The sequence below is a fragment of the Xiphophorus couchianus genome, chromosome 20 (genome assembly GCF_001444195.1).
Source record: "Xiphophorus couchianus chromosome 20, X_couchianus-1.0, whole genome shotgun sequence".
Taxonomy (NCBI): domain Eukaryota; kingdom Metazoa; phylum Chordata; class Actinopteri; order Cyprinodontiformes; family Poeciliidae; genus Xiphophorus; species Xiphophorus couchianus.
Window position 1 is genome coordinate 15938255 of NC_040247.1, and position 25332 is coordinate 15963586.

The window sequence follows — 25332 nt, forward strand, 5'->3', positions numbered from 1 at the left end:
TCAGACACAGAGGAGGGGGCAGGGTGGTAGTGGTGGAGGGGGGAGGGTGGTGGTGGTGGAGGGTTGTGGGATGGGTGTTGCTGCAAAAATATAATGCCATATATTCCACTCTTTCTATTGGCCGCAGTGTGACGGTTATGGTGATGGGTGAGGTGTGGTGTTTTAAGCATCTCTGCTTGATCAAATGTGACATTACTGTCTCAACTAATACATCAAAAACAACATCTGATTACACCTTGTTTTGTACTGACAATAAGCCACACATTTTTGTTGCTAAGGCTTAAAAACTAGTTACTCAAAAAATGCACATTTGAAGTTACAAGACCAAGAAAAAAGGGGTGCCCAAAATAAATTAATCATATAAAAGATATATCAGATATAAGACATTGATGACCTTTTACAGCACATTATTACAGCAGGGAATAATGTGCTTAAATGCTAAATCTACAAAGAAAAAGAAAAGGGACCCATATAAAGCTCAGCTGATTAGATAAATCTGTGCATTGCAATAGTATTCCTGCCTTTCAGAATTTTTGACATTTTTCATGTTACAAACTCAAATCCCAAGGTATTTTATCAGAATTTTATACAATAGAAGAACATAAAATCCATTAAAAGATATTCATTAGCCACTTCATTAGCTACTATTGCTTCAATAGTTGTGAAGCAGAAGGAAAATTATGATTTTTAATTTAAAAAATGTGTGTTGTTTGTACAGGAATAAAATATATTTAGTACTAATGACCCAATAATTTGCAGATCAACCTTTAAGTCTTCAGAGTATGGCTGTACCATTTTTGCATGTTTACAGTTGGGAAGTTTTGCCTTTTCTTCTGCAAAATAGCCCAAGTTCATTCAGATCAGATGGAGAGCATCAGTGAACAGTAATTTTGAAGTCTTGGTTTAGGTTTGACCTTTGGGTTATTCTAAAATATGAACAAATAATACACACATATTTATCCATCAAGCAACACATTATACTGTTAAACATTATCACCTCATGTGATTTCTGCATGCGGTAAAGAAAAATACCAAATCCAGGCTCTTAACTTATTATTTTGTTTAAATTGTACAATAAGGGTGTGTTCCAAAAATAACAATAAATAATGAGATACTCTTGTATGTTATTCAACAGTGCTTTAGTGCTTGGTCTCATCTCAAGATAATCCCCTTTGAGCCTGTAGGAAGATTACTCTGCCATCTACAGGATAATCTTTGTCAGTACATTTGACCTGTTTCTATTTTTATGCCATCTGATGTATAATCTAAGACAAACTGAAATGTGAAAAACCTAAAGTATAAAATATAAATTATTTTATACAATTACTGCTTTGTAAGCATCATGAGTGAGGCACATTTGGTCCTTCCCATTTTGACTTTACTACACTGACAGTGTGGTTCAGGAACTAGACATATGATGATAATGTTTCATGTATTACTCAAATTCACAACATTTCCTTTCAGAAATATTGTTTCAGAATAGTTTATGAATTGAATTATTTTAAAGAAATAAAAAAAATACTGTCAAATCTTGCATGTAATTGGCTGCTGCAAGTCAAAACTTAGTTTTGTGACTGTTTCATTTGTGACTGAAAGGAGGAAGAAGGATATTATTCTTAAAATGAATGATTGTGTTTGTTACTTTACTGACTGTAGTGCTAATATGTGAAGTCTAGGGTAGTATGTAAAGGTATCACATGAAAAAGTTAATACAAATCTATACTTACTATAATAATATTTAGAACCACATTGGAAGGAAAAACCGAGGTATAATTTTGCTATTTACAACTCAGCATCCTGAATTGTGGCGTGCTGCAATTAATAAATCAATTAACCAGTACCACTGAGAGTGAAAGAGACTTGATGATATTACTCTCTCCTTGCTTAACAGTACATACAGTTTTCAAAACAGCCTCACTTTGACTTTTAAATGGACTGAACTTATATAGCGCTTTTCCAGTCATTTTGACCACTCAAAGCGCTTTACACTAGAGTCACATTCACCCAGTCACACTCATCGATATGCAGATCGGTAGGCAATTTAGGGTTAAGTACCTTGCCCAGAGGCACATTGAGGAAGGAGGAAGCTGGAATCGAACCTACAACCTTCCGATCGCAAGATGACTCTACCAAAGAGCCACAGTCGCCCCGTGTTAGGTTGCATGTATTAGGTTTTAACACATTTCTTGTCACTGTAGCCAAATAGCTTGGTATGGTATTTGTCTCCTTAGATCACAGCACATTTCTCCTGAAGGCATCTGGCTAATGTAGGCAGCAAGAAAATCATTTTTGATGGTAAACTCACCTCACTGTGGACAGTAATACTGGTGCTCCAGAATAGTCTTGATCATAATAGCCTAAAGCCTTGGTGATTGCTGGGTTGTTCATAAAAATCATAACCTAGTGTCTGTCATCTGAGGTGGCAGCTTGAGAGAAATTGTTAATATTTGGACACGATTGATTGTTGTAACTTGACAATGATTCTGAAGACACATCAAAACTGGTTTTGGAAATATTACATCAAGTTTCCTGTTTGGCTTCCCAAAAACTCTTACCTACTCTATTAAAATATAGATATGATACTTGCTCAAAACCCTTTTCTGTGGCATGAAGCCAATAAATTTAAATCAACTTAATCATTCTGTCTATAGGAGTGGTCAAATATCCAGCCAGAAATATATGGAAGACATTAGCTAGATCTCCAGAAAGGATATGCTTAATTAGTAGTCTTTCATAACCTTCTGTGACCATGTGTTTATGTGAAAAGTCCACAATAAATTAAAAAGTTCAACAAATTGTTTGTTTCATTAAAATTCCAAAATGGTATGAGATTTATGTCTGTTTCGTGTGTATGCAAACATCTAACTGTAATTGTATGTTGTGTTTGAAAATTGGAAGGAACTGAACATTTAGAGATGCATTTATGCTTAATGCAGACAGACACTATTTCTTGAATAGAAAGTCATTGGCGTTCCTCACAAGCCAAGTGTTAACCAAGGTTTAAACACCAGAGGGCGCTGTCTCCCAGTAAATATTGACTGGATGTTTGACATGAAAAAGCATGACTGGTGGATTTGATAACTAGTACTAGAACTGATGAAAAAAAGACTAAAAGTTCCTCGCATTTATTTTAGTTATGAACTTTAAGTATAAAAAGAAAAACTAATTGTGATAGAACAACTGCAAAAATAAAGTGTGAGTGAAATCTGTGCAATTGTGGCACATGCTTTATGACCGTCACTGCTCCAAATAATTAGTCCGGATCCCCCTCTGCCATATTATCATTTCTGCCCTCTCCCACAGTTGGAAGGTCATTGCCCAGCATCTCTGCGTTGACTGTCGGACGGCGATGACCTCCTTTGAGGGCCTCCCTCTGCTTCCATCCTGGTTCCACCGACATTGTCCTTCTCTCAGTTTGCAGCAACTCCTCTGGGCTCCTGGGTCCTGTCAGAAAAGCTTTCCTTCACAGAGCCCCACAGGTGCCAGCCAATGGAAGCCTGGGAAGACGATGACACGTGATGGAGCTTGGCCAATGTCTGACTTGCACAGCTGCACACTTCCTGGAGGGAAAGTACATTCAGAAAGCATGAATGTTTCTATTTTTAAATCTGTTTGGCTGAAAAAGAGGAGCAGAAGCATCACTATTAAAATAATACTGTAATAAGCAGATAGATAGATAGATAGATAGATAGATAGATAGATAGATAGATAGATAGATAGATAGATAGATAGATAGATAGATAGATAGATAGATAGATAGATAGATAGATAGATAGATAGATAGATAGATAGATAGATAGATAGAACACATTTCTTTAATGTCAGTCACTCCCTTGAGGTTGAGCCTCTTCCCCTTTGCTCTTATCAGTTGATTTTCTTAAACTGCTCCACAGCCACCACAATGACACAGTGCTTGCCCTTCCTCCTGAGAGGTGTCTATCACCCACAGATCTTACTCACTCACAGTGGAAATAAGACCAAAACCTTTTAGGACCTACCATTTAATTGTCAGCAAAGCCCCAGACAGATGTTCACACATGTACTCGGAGATTGTTTTCATAGCAGGAGTAAGGCCCGGGTTCGGAAGAGAAATGGTGAAACATGTTGGAGAAGGAGATGCATTCATAGCCTAAAAGTGGAGCTATTGATGAAGTGTGGAAATGAGAGCCAAGGAGATTAAAATGAGCTAATATGGAGATTCAGATGAAGAGCTTCAAGAGGAGCAGAGGAAGTAGATGAAGAGGGAAAGGAGAAAGGAAAGGAAGATTGTGTGAGCGGGGTTGAAGCATGCGTTCTGGGCACAGCGGCGAAGTTGACGATGTACTGGGAGAACAGCTGCGCTGCAGGGCTTTCAGGCTCCATCACTACTGCTCTCCTTCAACCAGCTCCACACATACACATACCCCCCCCGCAAACACACATATATATATATGTACATAATGCTATCATAAACATGCAGAGGCACTGATTAGGCTCAGTACAGACAAATGTTCTGCAGTATGAACCAGGTTTCACATACACATCCAGACAAGGGGATCAAATCAAGTTCAATTCAGTTTATCTATATTGTTCCAATTTACAACACATGCCATTTTAAGGTAATTTACAAAAAGTTATTTCAATTCATTCATTCATACGATGAGTATGAGAGAGGCAGAGGCAGGGAGAAATATTTTTTCTTCTCTTTGGGACCCCTTTCTAGTCCTGGACTTCTGGACAAGATATTTCTAATTCTGGCAATATTACAGAAAGAAAGGAAATCCAAGAAATCTGTTCAATAAGGGATTTAAATGACATATCCTGGTCAAAAATAACACAGAGGTACTTTTTCACCAGAAGCCAATTTAATGCCATCCAGATCAAGTAACTGACTAAGCTGTTTCTTTTTAGACGTTTTGGTGCAAAGATGAGAACTTCTGTTTTGTCAGAATTGAAAAGCAGAAAGTTTGGTGTCATCCAGGTTAGTATGTCCTCAAGACATGCCTGTAATCTTCCAAACAGAATGGATTCATCAGGATTATTGGAGTATTATTGGAAAAATATAGTTGAGTATCATCAACATAACAGTGGAAATTTATCTCATGCTGTCTGACCAATTTTACCAATTCTCTTTACTGTGAATCCAAAGCCCAATGTGCAAGAAGTATATGAGGATGCCATGGGACTCCCAATAGCCTGAGGACTGCAAGAGTACCTACATTTTCATAAGACAAGCTGAAAATGGACCTCATAGTGGAGTAGTTGATAGCAATGCTGCCTTGCAGCAAGAATCATTATCTGGGGTCGTTCTCCATGGAGTTTGGATGTTCTTTTGGTGAATGCTTGAGTTATGCCTGGGAGCTCTGGCTTCCTCTTACAGTCTTAGAACGTGTGTGCTAAGTTTACTTGCACTCTAAATTTCTCTTAGGTCTAAGTATGTAAATGCATGACTGTTGTCTTGTGATAGTTTGGCGACCTTTTCAGGGTGTACCCCTCTTCTCACCCACTGTCTGCTGGTCGCAGGCACCAGTCTCCCTTGCAACCTGAAGCTCTGCAGTGATTAATTAAATACTTAGCTGTGTGTTTCCTGATGCAAACCAAAAAGAGAACATTGACTTTCATGTTTTTAGAACAAGTTTTAAGATCCTTTGCTGTCTTACATAGGTTTTTTAATTACCTTTAGTTCTTAAAGTTTTATATTTTTCATTTAGTCAAATTTGTTTTTACCAGCAGCAGCTACTATTCTGCTGCTGGTCAGATAGCGTTGCATGTATTTTTGTATGCAGTCACTGGTGATTGGTACATCTTGTCATCTGCTTCTTGAGTCAATAGCATAGTGCAGGCAACAGGTCAGTAACTCGATGCAGACTGATTTATTTCCTTTAACTTACTTTGAATATATATTTACTTGACTTGGATGAACTGACTGAAATAATTTTTCTACGTACTTTGAGACTATATTTGTCGTGAATTGATACAATATAAATAAACTGAATTGAATTATCACAAATGGAATCACACTCTCACCAATAAATCATACCTGTCACAGACAAAGGTGACTATTAAACTACTTGATAAGCTTTACAAAAATACACTTAGGATCCTGGACAGGAAAACCAAACAAGATTATTATTACATTCTTGCCAATGTGGTGCATCCTGAAAACATTAACAGCGTTTTATTCTTTAAACATTTAGTTTTGTTACAGCCTTGTTCCAAATTGTTTTAAATGACCTCTCTTTAAAATTCTACCCACAAATGCCCCATTATGATTTTAATATTAAAAATAGAAAACAACAAAAATAATCACATTAACTCAAGTATTCACAGTGTTTTCTTAATATTGTTTCCACTGATCGTCCTTGAGATGCTTCTATGGCTTAAATGGAGTCCACCATTTAACCTGTGATAGGTGACTTTTGACCATATATTACAAACAAGGAATGTCTGAGAGCACATCACACCAAGCCTTGAAGCAGATAGGTTATAGCAGCTGAACACTACACTGGGTCCCACTCCTGTCAACTAAGATCAGGACATTCAGGTTACTATTCACACAGGCTCACAGAAATTAGGCAAAAACATAGAAAATGTTGGCTGGTCCAATGAGTTTCAACATTCAAATGGTAAGGTCAGAATGTGGTGTAAACAGCACGAACGCAGGATCCGTCCTTCCTTGTGTCAATGCCTCAAGTTGCTGCTGGTGGAGTAATGCTCTAGGTGAAATTCTTTTAACACATTTTAGTATTAACCAAGCATTGTTTAAATGCCGCAGCTGAGTATTTTTGCCGACCATTCCCACACTGATGGCTATTTCAAGCAGGATAGTCCATCACAAACTAAAGCTAAGATCATGTCAAAGTGGTTGATGTAGTGGGACAGGAAATTCAGGGGAGATTAACATCATGGATGTGCAGCGGACAAATCTGCTGCAACTGGATGCTGCATTCATGTAAATATAGATCAAAATCTGTGAGAAATATTTTGGATACAAATTTTAAATCTATGCTGTGAAGAATGAAGGCAGTTTTAAGGGGAAAATGTGCACAACTCATCACTAGAAAGTTTTGTGCAAAGCACTGTGCTATATTTAGCTATCTATGAACTGATTGATTGGTATATTGATTGAAAGAAATTACAATATATATATTGAATTAGACTGCTGCAGATACTTTTACAATTTAGGAGGATGCACATGTAAAATTACTCCTGTAGATTTATCACAATCTGATTTAAAAGTGGTGAGGGTGAAACTTAGGGATAAAGGATGAGGAGCAAAGGTGAAGTGCAAAATACAACAGATGTTCACTGTGAACTACATATATTGAAAAAAAGCATATTTATTTACACAATCCCATCAGAGAAGGACTACACATTATTTACACAGAGCTTTCACAGGAGAGATGAAAACTAAAGATCACTGTTTCCCTCATGCATGGTTGACAGTCTCCTGATTTGTATTTTTGAAGCAAAACTTGAAAAAAAAATGCTTGAAAGACAAATATAATTGTTCCCTAAGCATATATATTTTTAATTCCTGCATTTATTTATGTCTAGATGCTAAAGTGATCCAAAGTTCACTTTTCAGATTAAAGTAAATTTTACAATTAACTTGGAAATCAACGTCCTTGCTTCTGGCGGATTCTAAACTGATACAGCAATTTGTGCAAACATAGATGTATATAGTGATTAAAGATATGTTTTAGTTGACCAACAGTCATGTGTTACAAATCCTAATTTTAATGGCACATGTTCTATTCTAATTCTGAGGAACTAACTTTTTCATGACAGTCTTGGTCTTAATTATCAAATTGAATAGAAATAAACATTTTTTCAAAATCTAATTTTAATTACTGAGTTAAATTACCTTTTCAGTCATTTATATTTTTCAATTCAGCTATGTCTCCGAAAAATGCAAACTCATACAGCAGTTACGACCAACATATGCACACTGATGCAGAGCAGGATATCCATTGGTGAATAATGCACGTTTGTTCTAGAAGAAACCATTATCCAGGGCAGACAGGTAAGCCGATACAGAGGACCTCATCCCAGCCTCGTCGTCCAGCCTCTCTTCACCTGCTGCTGCTCACTCATTCACTGATCAGGAGAGGAATGTTTTCAGCTTTCTGTCAGTGAGACATGATGTAGGTGAAGAAGAAACCCCACAGAGCTGTTCTAATTAAACAGGTAAGCTCTCCACAACACTGGCAGCGATGCCTCAGACACATCATAACGCCAGACTCTGAAATCCTGTTACTCTTATGGATAATGTAAATAAAACTGTTGATGGTTTTAGTCAGCCTTGCCTAGGCGATTGTTTTTTTCTATGTTGTTGTTTTGACTACAGCAGAATAATTAAAATCTTTCAATAGTTGTTAAAAGGTCATCTATGGGTGAAGGCTATCACTTGGTCATAACTTTTTCATAAGGGTAGTATTTATGCATAAAACCTTGTGTATGACAGATGTAAAAGCGCTCCCTGAGGCTTCTGCTCTCGTCAGATATTTCTCTGACTGCATCACATACAAGATGTTATTTATGTTTCTTTAACATTACAAAAGGAGCCTGTGGTTCTATGTCAGTGTGGACTGCTGTTATTCTGTTTTACTATTACCGATGTTGCTAACGAATTATGTCACAGGAAACAATCAATAAATCATTGTTTCTATTCAAACCTCAGAGAAAGAAGTCTACAATATATTTTGGGGTTTCTATTATGAAATAATACTAAAAAAAAAGCTTTCAGTCAGACATTATGCAGCTAAAGGCAGCAGCTGTAACAGGAGAGAGGTGTGTCACCAGGATGAGGTGGTGTAGACTTACTTTCTCATTATGTACACATGTGACATACAGTCCCTGGATAGGGCATATATTCACTGACTTTGCTAGTCATTAATAATTACATGGTGAAAACAGTGTAAAAGGTAAAGGCTTACACATATCTGAACGATAACAGGATCCAATAGAAATATACTCCAAACAAAAACAACAGACTTGTTGTTTTGACTTAACACAAATTAAAAAATTACTAAATTAAAAATATATATAACCACCACCATGTTTGATTGTTGGATGTGTCTTTTCTTTTTTCTTTCTGAAATGATGTAGTAGTTTTCTGTCAGATGTAATGGGACCTTTTAAAAAGTTTAACTTTCCCTGCAAGTTTTGAGGATCAGCAAATTTTATGTTTTTTTTTTGTGACACTGGAATTTTTGTTCCTTTTGCTCAGCACTGGTTTTCCCCTTTTGGGAAATGGATGCAACTTTTGCTCTCTTTCCAGTTGCCGAATAATGACCACTGCAAGTGAGGTCTGTGCTTTGAATGCTGTTGGTTCTTTTCAATTCTGCTGATGGAAGAGTGGCAAGAAGAAAGCCATTGTTCAATTAAATTCAAGAATACTTAATATATCCCATAGGGAAAATAGATGTTGTCATATCTAATTGTGTCACAGTGTCTTTTAAGAGTTATTGTAGATGTTGATGCTGTGGGCAAGAAGGATCTCCGGTAGCAATCAGTCTTACAACAAATCTGAAGACGCTTCTGACTTTGACAGTGTCAGGATTTTTCTTGAGATGCTGACAACTTGATTTCCTGACAGCAGAGATGATATTCCACAGCAACACGCCCTGGATGACACCATCACTTGTTGGCAAGCACTGCTACATTTGTTTCTACTGCTCCCGTTTGTATGGTCAGAAAGCAGAGCAGGGAATCTAGGATATAACCCTTACCTAATGTGATCTATGGAGGAGATATTTTGAACCTCCTCCTTCTCTTTCTACTACCCCTTCGTAGATTTGGAGTAGTAGTTCAGGTATTATTTGAGTTTTTGAAATCCCTTTCAGCTGCCCCCCTGTTGTAAAAACAATACTTTGTTATCGTGATTATGTATAATAGGCATAGGAATTGTCCAAAAGTAAAAAAGTAAGAGCAAAAATTCGATTCAGGTGCACAGCATCCAAAACCAGAGAGACATGCAATGAATCAGGTCTGGAATCTGAACACTAGACATCCTGTTTCCAGTTCCCCTCAACTGATATAGAGGACACAGCAAACATGTGGAAGAACAAATTGCCCCCTATGATGAAGCATGGTTGTCACAGAATCATGATGTGGGAAAGCTCGTCAAAGTTGCTGATAGTAGATGGACCTAAGTAAGTCCTGTAAGAAAACCCATTAGAGGCTGCAAAAGACTCAAAACTGCTGTGGAGATTAGAAAAAGTTTTCAACTCTTGTACTCCAGAACATAAGCTCCCAAATATGGAATGATGATTTAATAAATTCAGTCTGTATCCTGATGGGTGACCCGCAGGTAGCTCTATCTGGCCTATCCAGGAGAGTAAGAAGGTGTAGGAGGAGGAAGAGGAGGAGGAAGAGGTGGAGAGCTCACTCTCTGATGAACGATCGCATCGGCTGTTCACTGGCGCCGTGACGATAAACAGTCAGCGGACAAGGATGCTCTGTAGTCTGGTGCGCACACTTCTGTCTCCAGCTCTCCACAGTCACCATGGAGGAGCCTAATTAAATGCACAGACTCGGTGTGCGTGTCTCTGCTGCTCCGGATGGGGGGAGCCGATGATCTATTTTATTTTATTTTAGGATTTGCAAGCATTTCTCGCCCTGTTTGAAGCCCGAGCGGAGAGGACCGCGGCGGATTTGCGAAGTCTTCAATTAAAAAGGTACGGCTCTGAACTGAAGTTAGCCCCTTTAGCATGGCTGCGTTTATCTGCAGGTTTCCATATGTTGGGGTTTAGTCGGAGGACAGGTTTGTCTCGCAGGAGCGGATGCGTCGCTTTATCAGAAAACAGCTATATGCGTCTCTGGCCGCACTATTAGCCCTGAGTGGATCTGATTGAGGCTGGTTGTAACGAGGTTGCCAGCTGTTTTGCAGGACCATCTGACGGCTGCGTTGCTCAGTTTTTCAGCCCTGAAGTCAGCCTGTCATTTCACATCGGTTTTTGAAGACGGGGGTGGGGGTTATTTGTACCATGTCTTACCTTGGTGGGGGTCCAAGGAGAAACATAAGGACGCTTTGTGACGGGTTAGTTTGTCACGAATCGCTCATGGAAATGTCAGTGCTCATTTCCATCACCGATCTCGGTGCAGCATTGAAATGAAAATCCTCGTAAAATAACAGCAAAAATGCATTGTTCACACTCACATTGCTGTGTTGACAAGGCTACGTGCAAAGCGCAACACAAAGGACACGTAAGTGCTTAAGCAGAGATGTTGCAGTTGCAGCCCTGCTCTGCAGCCGTCCGACACTCATATTGCATTTTTGTTGGCAATAAGAAGATTAATTCTTCTCGGAGCATCTCTGCAATGTGACCTTTTCGGTTTCTTCCTCTGCGGGGCCTGCTCGCAGTTCAAGGACTTATACAACTGACGTGACCGAGTGACGCCTGAGAGTGGCAGCTCTTAATTTTTACACGCTTTGTTTATTTGTTTGTGTTGTCGCTGCATTAAAGCATCTGCTTCGGCTTTTCTCCCTCACCACGGCTCGACCGAGAGAGTCAAGCCAAAACCAATCTGCCATATTGGTTGTAGTTCTGAAAGATGAACCTCTGTTTGTCCGCTTACATTAAAAAAGACAGAGGGATGCATTTCACATGTGGTGAGATTATGCAATCGTTCCCCTTTGCAATTTTTTGTCTAAACATATGCTGTTTTTGTAATTTTTTTTAGCTCACCATCACAGTTTGAATCAGCAACACAAGACCTTTTTTTCTGCACTGACACTTGTGTCTGATGAACTATCATATCTTTCAAAATATCAGATATTTCTGATTAACTGTATAGGTCAGTATTATAAAGCCAATGTTGTGCTATGAACTTGGACCAGTTTTATTTTGTTGATATGTTGAGTAGATTTACTGTCAATTGAGCTAAAATGATAAAATAAATGTAAAACAATTTTGGACCAAAGTTAAACAAAGACATCTTTTGATTGTGCCTCAGTCTTTTTGTTCAATATAGGCAAAAATATTAAATTATAACACTTATCTCCACAGGCACAGACCCCCTTAAAGATTTGCATGCAAAAGTCAAAGAGTTACTTTCCAAAGCCACCAAAGGTTGCTCCACCCTGGTGGATGAATCCCCAGGAATCCTTGAGATGCATTAAATCCAGACAGCACCTAACACCAGCAACAATGCTCCACAGGATGAAACCATCTCACTAGGCGATGGAGCCAATCGAAGGAGCCCAGAGAGAGTGATTTGATGTGGAAGCAGAGGCTGTATGGTCCAATAAAAGGTTTCTGTACCGGCTAATACTAAGACTATTTGTATTTTTTTAAATCATGATGACCCTTTCTAAGTTGCCTAGCAAGCAAACTGAGGGGGAAGGTGGAATATTAAATTTCAGAAACTCAGATAAATATTAACATATTTTGCACCAGAAGCATGAATCTCTGAGATTATCCATGTTGTCCTCTTCTTGTTATAAGGATAGCTGATAATTATTAGATGTGGTGGAGCAAGACCATTCATTTCATAAGGCAAAGGACCTGAAAACATTTTAGTTGGTGTTAATTCAGGCCAGGTGGAAGTGATCTGTTCTGACCTAAAAATAGGATCAAATGTAGATCCTTCTATTGTTAGGATGGAATAACAATAGAAGATCAAAGCAGAATTTAAAGACACTATTCAATTTTCCCTACATTAGTTGTTAAAGGAACAAATATGGGAACACAATAATTAAAGCAAAATCAAAACAAACAAATAAAATATATCAATAAATATGTATATATTTCGGGCTGCACAGTGGCGCAGTTGGTAGCACTGTTGCCTTGCAGCAAGAAGGTCCTGGGTTCGATTCCCGGCCGGGGTCTTTCTGCATGGAGTTTGCATGTTCTCCCTGTGCATGCGTGGGTTCTCTCCAGGTTCTCCGGCTTCCCACAGTCCAAAAACATGACTGTTAGGTTAATTGGTCTCTCTAAAAATTCTCCCTAGGTGTGTGTGTGTGTGTGCATGGTTGTTTGTCCTGTATGTCTCTGTGTTGCTCTGCGACAGACTGGCGACCTGTCCAGGTTGAACCCCACCTCTCGCCCGGAACGTAGCTGGAGATAGGCACCAGCAACCCTCCCGACCCCATTAGGGACACAGGGTGAACAGAAAATGGATGGATGGATGGATGTATATATTTCCACTATTTTTACATTTTATACAGTTCGACATCCCGGCAAATTCACTCCAAGGTCAAACCTAGCAGTTATGATAGAACTACAAAAGAACTGAACAGCTCCATGTCAGATTATGCTGGCCTCAGTTAGCATGTTGAATGTCACCGCAAGTAAAGAAGGCCTGTTTGTAGGGGTTGTGAGAAGAAAACTTCTTCCCTTATATTATGGCAGCATGGCTTAAGGCAGAAAATCTTCACTTGGTCTCACCAGTCTACAAGACATTCTTTTTATCGTTCAGATGTTATGGTTGTTTTCTTTGTTATAAACTGGTCTCCACTTTATACCTTGCACATGTACAGAGCTAAATAACTTCTATTTTACTGTCAGTCCTGCACTTTATATTTTATATTTAGATTTATATTCATATTTTATACTGTATTTTATTTTACTCACAACATTGGAACCTCAAACATTATCCTGAGCCGTATGCAACGAAATTTCGTTCTGTATACACCCTGTGCATTGAAAATGACAACAAAGTCAGTCTAAGTCGAAGTCGAAGTCTAAGGAACAATTGTGCAACTGTGAGATGCGTTGAGGCCATTACCAGGGTACTTGGCCTAGGTAATGGCCCTATTTACTGAACAAAAGCACCTGCTAGATAAAATCCTCAGGCCAGTTGGACTATCTCTAGCCTGAATAGGTATATGTCCAAATGGCCTAACTCCAGCCATTCTAGTGTTAAGGCACAGTTCCATGTTTGGAGAAGATCAGTCCCAGCATACCAGCAAACAATCTTCTCACTAGCTGTCAAGGACAGTGGTGAAAGTCTTTGGATTTGAGACCATGTGTCCAACAGCCAACGTTTAGCTGAAACTGGGTCATGCAGCAAGACAATGATTCCAAACACAGCGGCAGAATGACTGAACAAAAGCATTCGAGGTGTTGTACTGGCCCAGTGAACCTGAGTGTAATACTGTGGTGAGATCTTAAGAAAATTGTGTAAAAACAAATACAAAAAATTGCTGCTTCAAGTTATTGCTGCTGAAAGGGGTTCTACAAACTTACAATCAGAGAGTATTCAGTTTTTTTAATCACTATCAATGAAATATTTTTTTTGCTTATTACTGCATGTCATGTGTTTTGATTGGATCACACACTTTTGCAGTTAATTGACACATAAGTTTAAATATTTCCACAGGCTGCTTGTGGAAATATTTTTATTCTATTGTTATACAAAAAAATCAAAAATTTCTCTCACCTATTTTCTTTCAGAGGCAAATTATGCCAGCAGCATCAGAGTCGCTCACCCTGGTGACGAGCCAGCTCATCGGTCAGACCACTCTGCCCTTCACTCGCCTCTTCGTCTGCCCTGGCAGATCCATGCTACTGGATGCTCCTCAAAGAGCCACGCCCACACCATGAGCGCCAACAGGCCTGCCCCAGAACCAGCCCCAGAAGCCCCTCCCATCTCAACCCCGGCTCCAGCATCAGCCCCTACTCCGGCCCCAGCCCCGGCGCCACCCCCACCCGCCCCACCTGCCCCAACATCCTCTACCATACCGGTAGGTGCGTTGGCTCAGAAGAAGCGACAGCAGTATGCCAAAAGCAAGAAGCAAGGCAGCAACGCCAACAGCAGGCCACCGAGGGCTCTTTTCTGCCTCAAACTCAACAACCCCTTACGCAGGGCCTGCATCAGTGTGGTCGAGTGGAAGTATCCTTTACTATGGCCTTGTGATGATTGGTGGAGGTTGAAGCTCAAAATTCCCAGTTTAATTAGTGAGCTGCCAGGATGAAAAAAACTAATCTTACACTTAAACCACTTTGGTGATCAGTTTCTCAAACAGAAAGCGTCTGGAGATTAAGAAAGATATTAACATCTACACAAGCCTCTCTGGTGGACCTTTTTTAAGTTTTTGCAACATTATTAACCTTATGACATACAAACAGCTTAAACACTTCTCAGCTTTATTTTTTTTTTTTTGTAGAGGTAAAACAGTCATTAAATTGTTGTGGCTTTTCTAAGTTAGAAAAAAGTTAGGGAAATAATATAGAGACTACACTAAAAAAATGTTTAAAACCAAATTTTAAAAAATTACTCTAATTTGTTGCAGCTAATTTTATTATTTTTGCTTCTTGCATCTTGGGGTCACAATGTCACCTCAAAACGGAAGAAGAGATTAAGGCCTTCCTTTACCCGTGCTGTGTATTTTTCAGTTTTAGGTCATTTTGGTGAGGAAACTGCTTTAAACAACAAGAGTACCATTTTATCCCCCATAAAGACAAAGTGAAAGTCACTGCGTCCTTAATCTAGAACTGCTGCTGCAGTAACATCCTGTAGATTAAAGCGTCTCGACACAATTGTGGAGGGTTTGTTAGTAAACAGATGGTTTCATCAGGAAATGTCATAAAATGTTACAAAGGAGATTACCATGCGTGAATGGCTGAGGTACATATCCAACTACAGTTTTATGTTTTGTTTTGTTGATAACATAGATGTCTCCTGGGGATTTACAACCAACACAAACGCAGCTGTAGCTGTATCAGGTGTCCTCATTCGTCCTGGATAGAAAGCATACAGTACATCAGTGAAGCACATGGGCTTGTTCAGTACTTAACAGATTTTTTTAATGTATATTTTCTAATGACATTTATCTGCTGTATGGTTTTATGTTGAAAATGTGATGCTACGTTGACATTTAGTGCTGACTATTTGAGGTGAATATTGTGCCTTTTGATAAATTACATGCTGTCTTCATATTGTAACTATGCTTTCAACTCAGGATGAAATTAATTCGACACTACATTCTTGGTCCACTGCATTAGCTTTAAACTCACATTCTATAATCATTTTCTTTCTTTTTTTAACCAACTTATAGACCCATTTTTTACATTCTGAATCATTAATCATTTGATTTTGGGGGATATGAGATGACTCATATTTCTAAATATACACTTTTGTTCTTATATATTTTACATTGGGTCAGGATATTATCGACCTAAGACTAATTTCAGTTTAATTTTCTAAACCAAATAAAGCCACTTATTGAGTCAACAGATCAAACTTAGCCACTGCAATTCAAGATTAAAACCACATTATTAGCAAAATATAAGTACAGGAGAAATTTTTTTTCTTATTATGTTGTTAAAATATTGTCTTTATGTAATTTTCTTCTGTGATTTCCTTAACTTTCACTCTCAGGCCATTTGACATCTTTATATTAATTGCCATTTTTGCCAACTGTATGGCCTTAGCTGTCTACGTCCCTTTTCCTGAAGACGATTCCAACTCCACAAACCACGATTTGGTGAGTAGTCTGTATCTGTCTTAGAAGCAGTTTATTTATTTAGTGTCTGCTGCTACGGAGCTGCTCTTACATCCAGGGAGTTCTAAAAACCTCATTTTGGTCTGAAGTTTTATGTTTTCCATAAATTGACTAAATGTGGTACAGTATTTGTGAGCTATATGACTAGTCTTTTTGTTGTGACATGATGAGGAGAGAAGTACTTGATCTAAAAAAAGTTTTGTCTACAAAAGTATTCACACCCCTTCAACTCATTATTTTAGCTAAATTGCTCAAGCTCAGTCATATCAGCAGATGTATAGTGAGCAGCTTTTAAGCTGTGACATAGATTTACATTTGGGTTTAGACTTGACAATTATAAAACATAAATATGGTTTGATGAAGAATTTAGAAACAATTAGCAGGTTTTCTTTCATTATATTTCTGGACTTAGCTCCATTCAGTTTCCTGTCAACTCTGATCAGCTTGTCTGTCATTGCTGAAGGAAAGCAACTCCCCAGCATGATGCTGCCAACATCATGTGTCGCTATGGAGATGGTGTGTTCAAGATGGTGTATTCAAGATGATCTGTAGTATCAGTTTTTATCTTATGAAGCCCTTTGCATGTAGATCAGAACTTCAATTTTAGGTTTCTTTTTTCCACTATTCCTAAAAGAAAATATTTCTGTAGTGAACAACTAATAGTGTCCCTCTCAGATTCTCCCATATGAGCTGTGGTTTTCTCTCATTGGTGTTCTCGTTGCCCTCTCTGTCAGTTTTATTTTTTAGCCATGTAGGTTTGCAGTTCAGTCGGACTCTTCACATTTTTGAATGAAGAATTGAACGTTTGTTTTGTGATGTTCAAAAAACCAGTTTGATTCAGCTTTATAACTGCCTTCAACTTCTCCACAACCATATCTGTTATCTGTTGGTCTTTATGATGCTGTTTGTTCACTAATGTCCTTAAACAAACCTTTTAGGCCTTCACCGAACAGCTGGATTTATTCTGGTCTTAAATTACACACAAGTGGACACAATTTGCTAAGTCGATGACTTCTGCAGAAAATAAAATGCCCTAGATTTTAATTTATGTTTGTCAGAGTATAGAGCCTAATGTCATTGTTTAGAGGGTCTAAAAACTAATTCTCAATTTCCTTCCACTTCATAATAATGTTCTACTTTGTGTTGGTATATCCTATCAAAAACATTCAAATTCATTGACGTTTTTGGTTGTCAAGTGGTAAACTAGGGGCCAGACGAAGAGGTGTGAGTACTTTTGCAAGTTACTGCTTTCCTCTGTGGTATTTTGATTGCAGTCTTATATTGTGTGCTGTTATGTAGCTGGAGCTTTATAAGCAACAACAGGACCTTGCATGCAATCTGTGTTTTCAGTATGTAGCTTTAATATGCAGATTTGTTTTGCCTACCCAGAGAAACACTTTGAACCGATGCTTTATCATGTCACGGTCCGCCTGTGAAGTTTTTTTCTTTACTTCCCTTTCTATTTTTAGCAACTGCTCACCATTGCACCACTCTGTGCACCCTGTGCATTTATGTCTGTATGATGAATTGTGGGTGATGTAGTGTTGTAAGCATTCTTCCACTGCTGAGGATAAGTGTGATCTCCAGAAGGCAGACAGATGCACAGACTGCGGTGCTTACAAGAGCAAAACCAAGCTCACTGTTCAATGATTAATGAGAAGTGTGTACAACATGTCTGCAGACAGTCGATTGTTTTTGATTGATACATTTTGAGGCATAAAAATCTTAGACAAAGCTTACCAGTTTGCTGTAAATGGCTGAGAGGAAGATGTAAACATGTATGTGATGTGTTGAAAAAGGTGCAGCTCTGGTTAAAAGTGTGTCCATTAAGTCCTTTAATGAAGGAAGGAGTATTGCTTCTCACTGTGACCTCCTGGAGGGTGACATCTGGGTGTCTGTTTACACATCACTGGTTCATCAGGGAATACTGGTCCATCTGGGACATTGCCTGTAACAGAATGATAGTCAGATTTCTGTCAAGTTTAGTTGTGAATTCAGTCCAAAAGACATCATTTTGCTAGATACAACACATAAAAACAGTCTATTTTTATCTGCTGATACAATTTTAAGCTGGTCCACAACCAAAAATAAAAACTTAAAAGATAAGAACAGCGTTAAAATGTTTGCTCCTAGCCTCTCGTTATTTAAATTGGGAACAGAAGTGACTTCACGCTGCCGTGTGGGAGAGTAAGGTCACTGTAAAACAAATTTCTTATTATTATTTCAGATGAATTGATTATAAATCTGTTTATCTTATACTAACAATTAGCACAGCTAGTGTGGCGAACATTGCTGAAACAGTTGTCTCCATGTGTATTGTAGTTCATGTGGACTCAAATGTCCATTCTATGGTGGAAAGAAGTTGAACCTAAACGGTTTGAAAGCAATGATGATAAAGATTACAATTAATCCACACTCCTTGCTTTATTTTCCTTCTTCAAATAGGAAAATAAAGAGTTACAAAATTGTAAAAAAAAAAAAAAGTGAAATGTATTTAATCTTCATTCGACATAAAAACAAATGAATAAAACAGTAACAAACATTACATTTTGTCAAGTTCCATCATTAAAATCATCAGTACACATCAAATATGTTGGTCAATGTTCCAATTATTATGGATCAAAAGCAATTCTCAACAGGGATTTTTTAATCTTGATTAAAAGGAACTAAATGTTTCAGCTGTTTGTAAGCACATTTTGGGTCAGTTAAGTAATAATAATAACAAAACTGATAATACTACAGTAATAATGCAAATAATAAACACCATTAAAGCATTTTCTTTTAAAATGTATAAGTTGTAGTGCCAATAATTGTAGGGACCTTGGTAGATTCATAAAAGTGTGTTAGTAAGCAAGCTGCGTTTTTAATCTCACCCAAGCATTCACCTGTTAATCATCCCACTGTTACGCCTGTCCTCTGAAGCTGTTACGGCTCTCATTTGTTGTATTTGTTACTCCTTCCTAATGAGCAGGTATAGTCCTACTCTAAATAGAAGTGTCAGATTGGATTTATGGATGCACTCATTATGAATTAACTGACAAACTACGTGCATGACTGGGTGCAGAGCTGATCATTGATGCAGCGTGAATGCTTCATAAACAAGGGCATTAAGTAAAGATGAAAGGACAAGCTGATGAGTAGATATGAAATGATTTATGATCTCTTTGAGTAAGATGCATGGGGACAAACCTTTGCTTTCATTTTATTTAAAAGACATGTTTTTTCTCATAGTTACACTGTTTTCCTCTGATAGTTGTACATTTTTTAAAAAGTTAGGTGTAGTTATGTCATGTCACATCTAAATCACCTTCCAGAGGATGAATAATGGAATATTTTTCTTTCCAGAAGAGACAGAACAATGTAATTATTTATAGCACAGAAGTGCCAGCCTGGCCGCAGTTGTCCTGCAAAACTAGTATACAGAGATCGGGAGCAGAAAGTGCTGACTTTGTTTTGCAATATAGTCAACATATACGGCTGTAGTGAAGATTATGTTACGCACTACTCTGCAGCTGTATAGGTGGATCAAGGCTGATATGAAACCTGAATTATAGATTTTGGTTGGCCTACTATGCAATGCAAGGATCAAATTACGTATATTACGCTGCTACTAAAGTATGCAGAGTTTTAGCCAGTAACACATTAAAATATCATGTAGTTTTTAGCCGCACAGACACCAAATCCCTGCATTGAGCTGATGTCTAGAGTTTTGGAAGTATAGGCTTTTTATTTAGTGTGTTGTTCATTGATGGACTTACTGTCCACTATGTTCAGAGTGCTGAGGTGCTGCAAAGCTGCCTCAGTGTTATACTGCTGTATAGTCATGGAGGCTTTAATAGCCTGAGTCTGCCCGTCTTGTTAGTGAGGCTTGGTTAAATGCAGCAGCTCATTATAAATAGAAAGCAATTTCCTCACCAGGAAGCACAGAGGGCAAAAGATTGGGGTCTTACTACCACCAGGAGGCACAAGTGAGTAACAGGATGCAGCAAGCACAAGGAATTGCATGTACATGTGCAATGAGACAAACACCAAGTCAGAAAGTCATATTTTCAATCCAGTCAAGGTCAGTTTGTTCTGTTTCTGCTCTTTCTTTGCTTAGACATTTCATTGGATAATAAGAACCCATGTTGCATGTAACTGTCTCGTCTAAGATTTGTAAAGAGACATGCGGATAATCCGTAGCACTGCTGGTTTTGCTTTCAGGTCATTTCTGTCTTATCTATCTGAGGATCAACACCGCAGGTGGGAGTCTCCTGCTGAAGGTGGCTCAGCAGAGCAATGACCTTTTCATGGGGAATGTGATTCATACATCTCATTCTGCGTACGTTAACATACAGCCAGCTGTGTCTGATACCAGGAACTGTCGGTGCTCATATAAGTGTTGTTGCATAAGTCGTGCTATATGGGTGGCAACAAAAGGACACACACAGATGGAAAAAAAACACATATCTGTAGAGTTTATACTAGTCCATGGCTGCTGAGTTTAGAGGACACCTCAGGTTCAGTTTCTTTTTAAACAGAGTACAATGATGAGATATAAATTATTATCCATTTGGTGATTCTGTCTGCTCTTTTGCTACATAACACAGAATATGCTTCCTATAAATAACAGATTTAGACAGTAGACATTTATTTTTTTAACCTTCATTTAACCTGGAAGAAAAACTAACCAAGATTAAAAATGTAATTTTCAAGAGTGTCCCGGACTTGACAGCAGCAAAACAAGATAAAAAATAAGACAATTTCAACCTTACAACATTTGACTCTGGTACAACTAATCACATAAAACATCTACAGTCTGAGATTTCTATCTCCTTGTTCTTGAAGAGTCCTTTAAAACAATTCAATTAAACCATCTCATCAATCTTTAGATCCTCCCGTAATCGTTTGCAGTAATGAACAGCATATTTAAAAGCTTTCTTTTCCGGTTCTGTCCTGGTTCTCGTGTCACACAGGAACTAGAACCAAATCAGAAAAATGTAGGTGGATCCTACCTCAAAAATGGCCCTGGTAGGGAGGTAGGACTTTGTGGACTGATGGTGGAGTTCTGTAGTGGGAGAATACTAAGGATACCTAAAGCTCTTTATTTCACCCATCTCCCAATTTATATGCAATTGTGCTAAAATTCTATTAAAAAGTTCTGTCTTTATTTGCAAAGAAAACTTGTCAGATTTTCATTTGTGAAATTATTTGAAAACTATCTATTATTTTGTATACAATTTGCAAACACACACTAGTTTCTGTTGGCCTAATGTATAAAAAAAAACAAGAAAATACTTGGGCTTTTGTGGTTAGAACATGATAACACATGAAAAAATCTTAAGGGACATGAATGCTGTTGCAAGGAATGCTAAATATCGGAGCAAAAAACAATTAGTCCTTCTCATCTTTCAGGAGAACTGTAGTTGTATACTGATAATTACTCCCTTTTGAAAAACCAGTCAAAATAATAATGAATTAATGTCAATAATAAATGTAAACCTCCTAACAAAGCTTGTGTGTATCCCACTGCAGGACCTGTTGCTTTATAGTAGGCTATATCAATCTTCTTTATTTGTCTTTTTTTATTTAAGTAAAGCAAAACCGAGCCTTGTATCATGTTTTACATTGCACTTTGTTTACTATTAAGACATAAAAATCTGTTTTACGGGTTTTAAAGCAGAATTGGTCCAGCAGGTCCTATTTATTTGAATAGCATCGTTAAAAGTCAGTGCAAATGGAGCAAACTAAATAAATATAATATACGAGAGGTGCTTTATGTTTATGTGTTTTGGCTGCACTTCATACTGCCTTAGAGTGTAAATATGTACACGTGTGGGGTGAATGAAACAGTTGGCTCTGCCTGTGTGCGTGCGTGTGTGTGCGTGTAGTTGCTGGCACAAGCAGCTATGTCTGGATTGGGGACTCCTGTGGAGATGATGATAGAAGAATGTGTTTAGTCACTTAACGTAACTGCTCATTTGCAGCTCACACTAGCACTGTCCCCGCTTGTTATCTTGAATGCGTGTTTCTGCATGTGTGTGCAACATTGAGAGTGTATCTGTATGCAGGCGTGTGACAGGGGGAGCAACACAGTCGTAGGAGCAAAGAGAAAGCGAGTGCTGTTTTAGTTGTATATAGAGAATGTGTTATTGTACATAATAATGTAAAGCAGCAGAGCCTTGGAAAAATATTCCTGCCTGGACGTTTAGCAGAATTTCCCATGATTTTCTCATGATTCAGTCACAAATTTGAATGCATTTTCTTGGGGGAAGAGAAGAGAAAATAATATAATACGCAGTTTTCTGTATGTTTTAGCATTTAAAAATCTGAAGAGCATGGTTTGTATATATATTCAACCCCTTTATTCTGATACCGATGCATAAAATCCAGCGTAACAAATTGACCTTTAGAGTTACCTAACTACTAAATAAAGCACCTGTGTGGAATTTACTCTAAATTAGTGAACAAACAGTATTGTGAAGATCAACAAACACAACAGACAGAATACAGCAGTGTTGGCTTCTAAAATAATAACTCAAGCTTTGAACGTGTCACGGATGTTTCAAATCATTGTTAAAAAAAAGCAAACAAGCATGAGACTACCGCTGGACTACTAAGACATGATCATCCTCTTCAATGAACTGTCTATGTGAGGAAAGCATTAACAAAACTGGATTCTCAATTCAGAGCAAAGTTAAAAATTTGCTCTCATGCAAAATGCTATTTCATTGTAAACTAATTATGCCCAACACTGATCACACCATCCTCATGACGTTGCATGGCAGTGGAAGGATCATACTGTGGGAAATCCTTTTTTCCAACACGGAAATTGAAGGTTGTCAGAATTAATGGAAACTCTGATGCAGCTAAATACAAGAGGATACAGGAATAAAACTTGCTAGATACTGCAAAAGATTCATCTTTGGCAGAGGTTTATTTTTTATTATAACTAATTATTCTGATCTGTTACACCTACATACTCGAACAAAATCTTTAAGGTCAAATAATCAAAATTTCCAAGAAGTTCCTCAGGAGCGGATTTTAATTTGTGAAAAAAATCCTTCTCTGTAGATAAAATCCCAGTAAAATACATTAATGTTTGTGGTTGTGGTTGGACAAAAGATGAACAAACCCCGAGTGGTATGAATGCATTTGTAAGTTACGGCACGGCACAGTACATAATACACAATATATTTGCACAAATAGACATGCATATTGCTAGAAAACACATATGAATCTTTATAATCAGATGGTAAGAAGCATGTGAGACATTTGAGCAAATGATCACACGGTATTGATAAATCTTTCTTCAGAAATGACCACATGGACTCCACGCTCTCAGTCCTCCGAATACAGACTGCACACTCAGGCAGCCGGAGGAAGCAGTGGGAAGCACTAAATGCTGGCTGCCCTCACCCTGCTGGCTTGGCTGCACGGCCCTGACTTATCTTTACCAACAGAGGAGCGAAGCAGAGATGGAGAACGGACTGAGAAAGGAGATGGCAAATATCTGATCAGATCAAAAATAATATAAAGACATGTGGGGGCATCTTTGCTGCTGAAATAGCTGATAACAGTAAGGCTTATTTATGTGATTTACACCCGGTTTGAGCAGACCGCTCGCTGGACCACATATGTCCTACACTCTCAGTTATGTTGTAGCTTGTAGTTTACCGTGTTTTTGCTGCTTGGAAGCGTCTGGTCACACACAGATATCATGCATGCATGATGTTACCTTGACTCACGCTACTCTGGGCTCATCGCCACACGCTCAGATGTGAAGACATGCAAGCATGCTATAGCAGCCGTTGCGCAATAATACAACGTAAACCCTCTCCTTTAGTTATCCATAAAAATAGATTTTCATGGATAACTAGTTTGTACACAGAAAACATGTTTTTCTGTCAAGGGATAAGGCAGATTTTTCCACAGTTTTCCATCCCACAATCTAATCACTTGCTTAAATAATGGCAAATATCTCTGAGTGAAATATTTTCCATTAACCTTTTATGTTTTCTATCATATCTGTAGCCATTTTTGTCCTTAAATAACTTCTAATTGCATGTATTCACACAATACTGTCTAATGTAATTATCAAACGTCCCTTACAAACATTAAGTTAATGAAAATGGAGGTTTCATTTCTTCATGCCTAATATAGATCTAGCATTATTTAAATCAACTATTTATTTTTTCATTTTTGTGTTTGTCTGGGATGCCTCAAAATGTAGTTATACAATTTAAAAATCAATTGATGTGATTAATGTGACTGCATAATTTCAAGGTTGCTGCGGTTTTGTTTCCTCCCTTTTAAGGAGTTTGTTTTCAGTAATCTCAGAGAACTAACAGCTGCAGCTGTTTGAGCTATTTTCTAACCCAAAATTGTTCAAAAACAATATATGAGGCCAGTTCCAGTGACAGTGACATTAATTATGAGTCTGTGGGGGTAGAAAGCAGGGCTGCGCAATATGTAGCTTCAACACCTACATCTTGATGTGTGTAAATGTGACATACAGTCATGCTGAAGGATGTGTGATGTCAAGTGAAGCAAATTAACTCAAACAGACCACACTGTTATTTTTTCACTGCTGGAGTTTGACCTCTTTCCCATTTCAGTCATGAATCGACTCCAGTGCAATAAACTGCCCTCCGAAATCACATTGTTAGCAAATAGAGTGCCGCTGTGTGTAATTTAATCTCAGTATAAATCCAGCTGTTCTGTGAAAGCCTGAGAGGTTTGTTGGAGAACATTAGAGATCAAAGTGCATCGTGAACACGAGGAACACAGCAATCAACTTTTCTCCTCAAAGTTTTCTACTTGAAGTCATCATCCAAAAATAGGAGAATAACACAACTACGACCTTGCCAAGACAAGGTGTCCATCTTTTCAGGCCAGGCAAGGAGAGCATTTTTCAGAGA

The 25332-nt window shown here is 38.1% G+C and overlaps 1 protein-coding gene across 15 annotated transcripts in view; it reads left to right on the top strand.

Annotated features, from left to right (window-relative positions):
- The first annotated feature begins 10297 nt into the window (after window positions 1–10297).
- Window positions 10298–25332, top strand: part of cacna1da (calcium channel, voltage-dependent, L type, alpha 1D subunit, a) — a 75291-nt gene continuing 60256 nt past the window's right edge. For 6 of the 15 annotated variants that reach the window (XM_028002862.1, XM_028002864.1, XM_028002866.1 and 3 more), the window contains exons 1-3: window positions 10300–10661; window positions 14382–14820; window positions 16309–16414. In XM_028002862.1, coding sequence (XP_027858663.1) covers window positions 14528–14820; window positions 16309–16414 — 399 coding nt within the window. In that variant the 5' untranslated portion in view covers window positions 10300–10661; window positions 14382–14527. Of the gene's footprint in view, window positions 10662–14381; window positions 14821–16308; window positions 16415–25332 lie in introns of all 15 variants that reach the window. The other 9 variants (XM_028002867.1, XM_028002872.1, XM_028002873.1 and 6 more) reach the window with 3 other exon arrangements.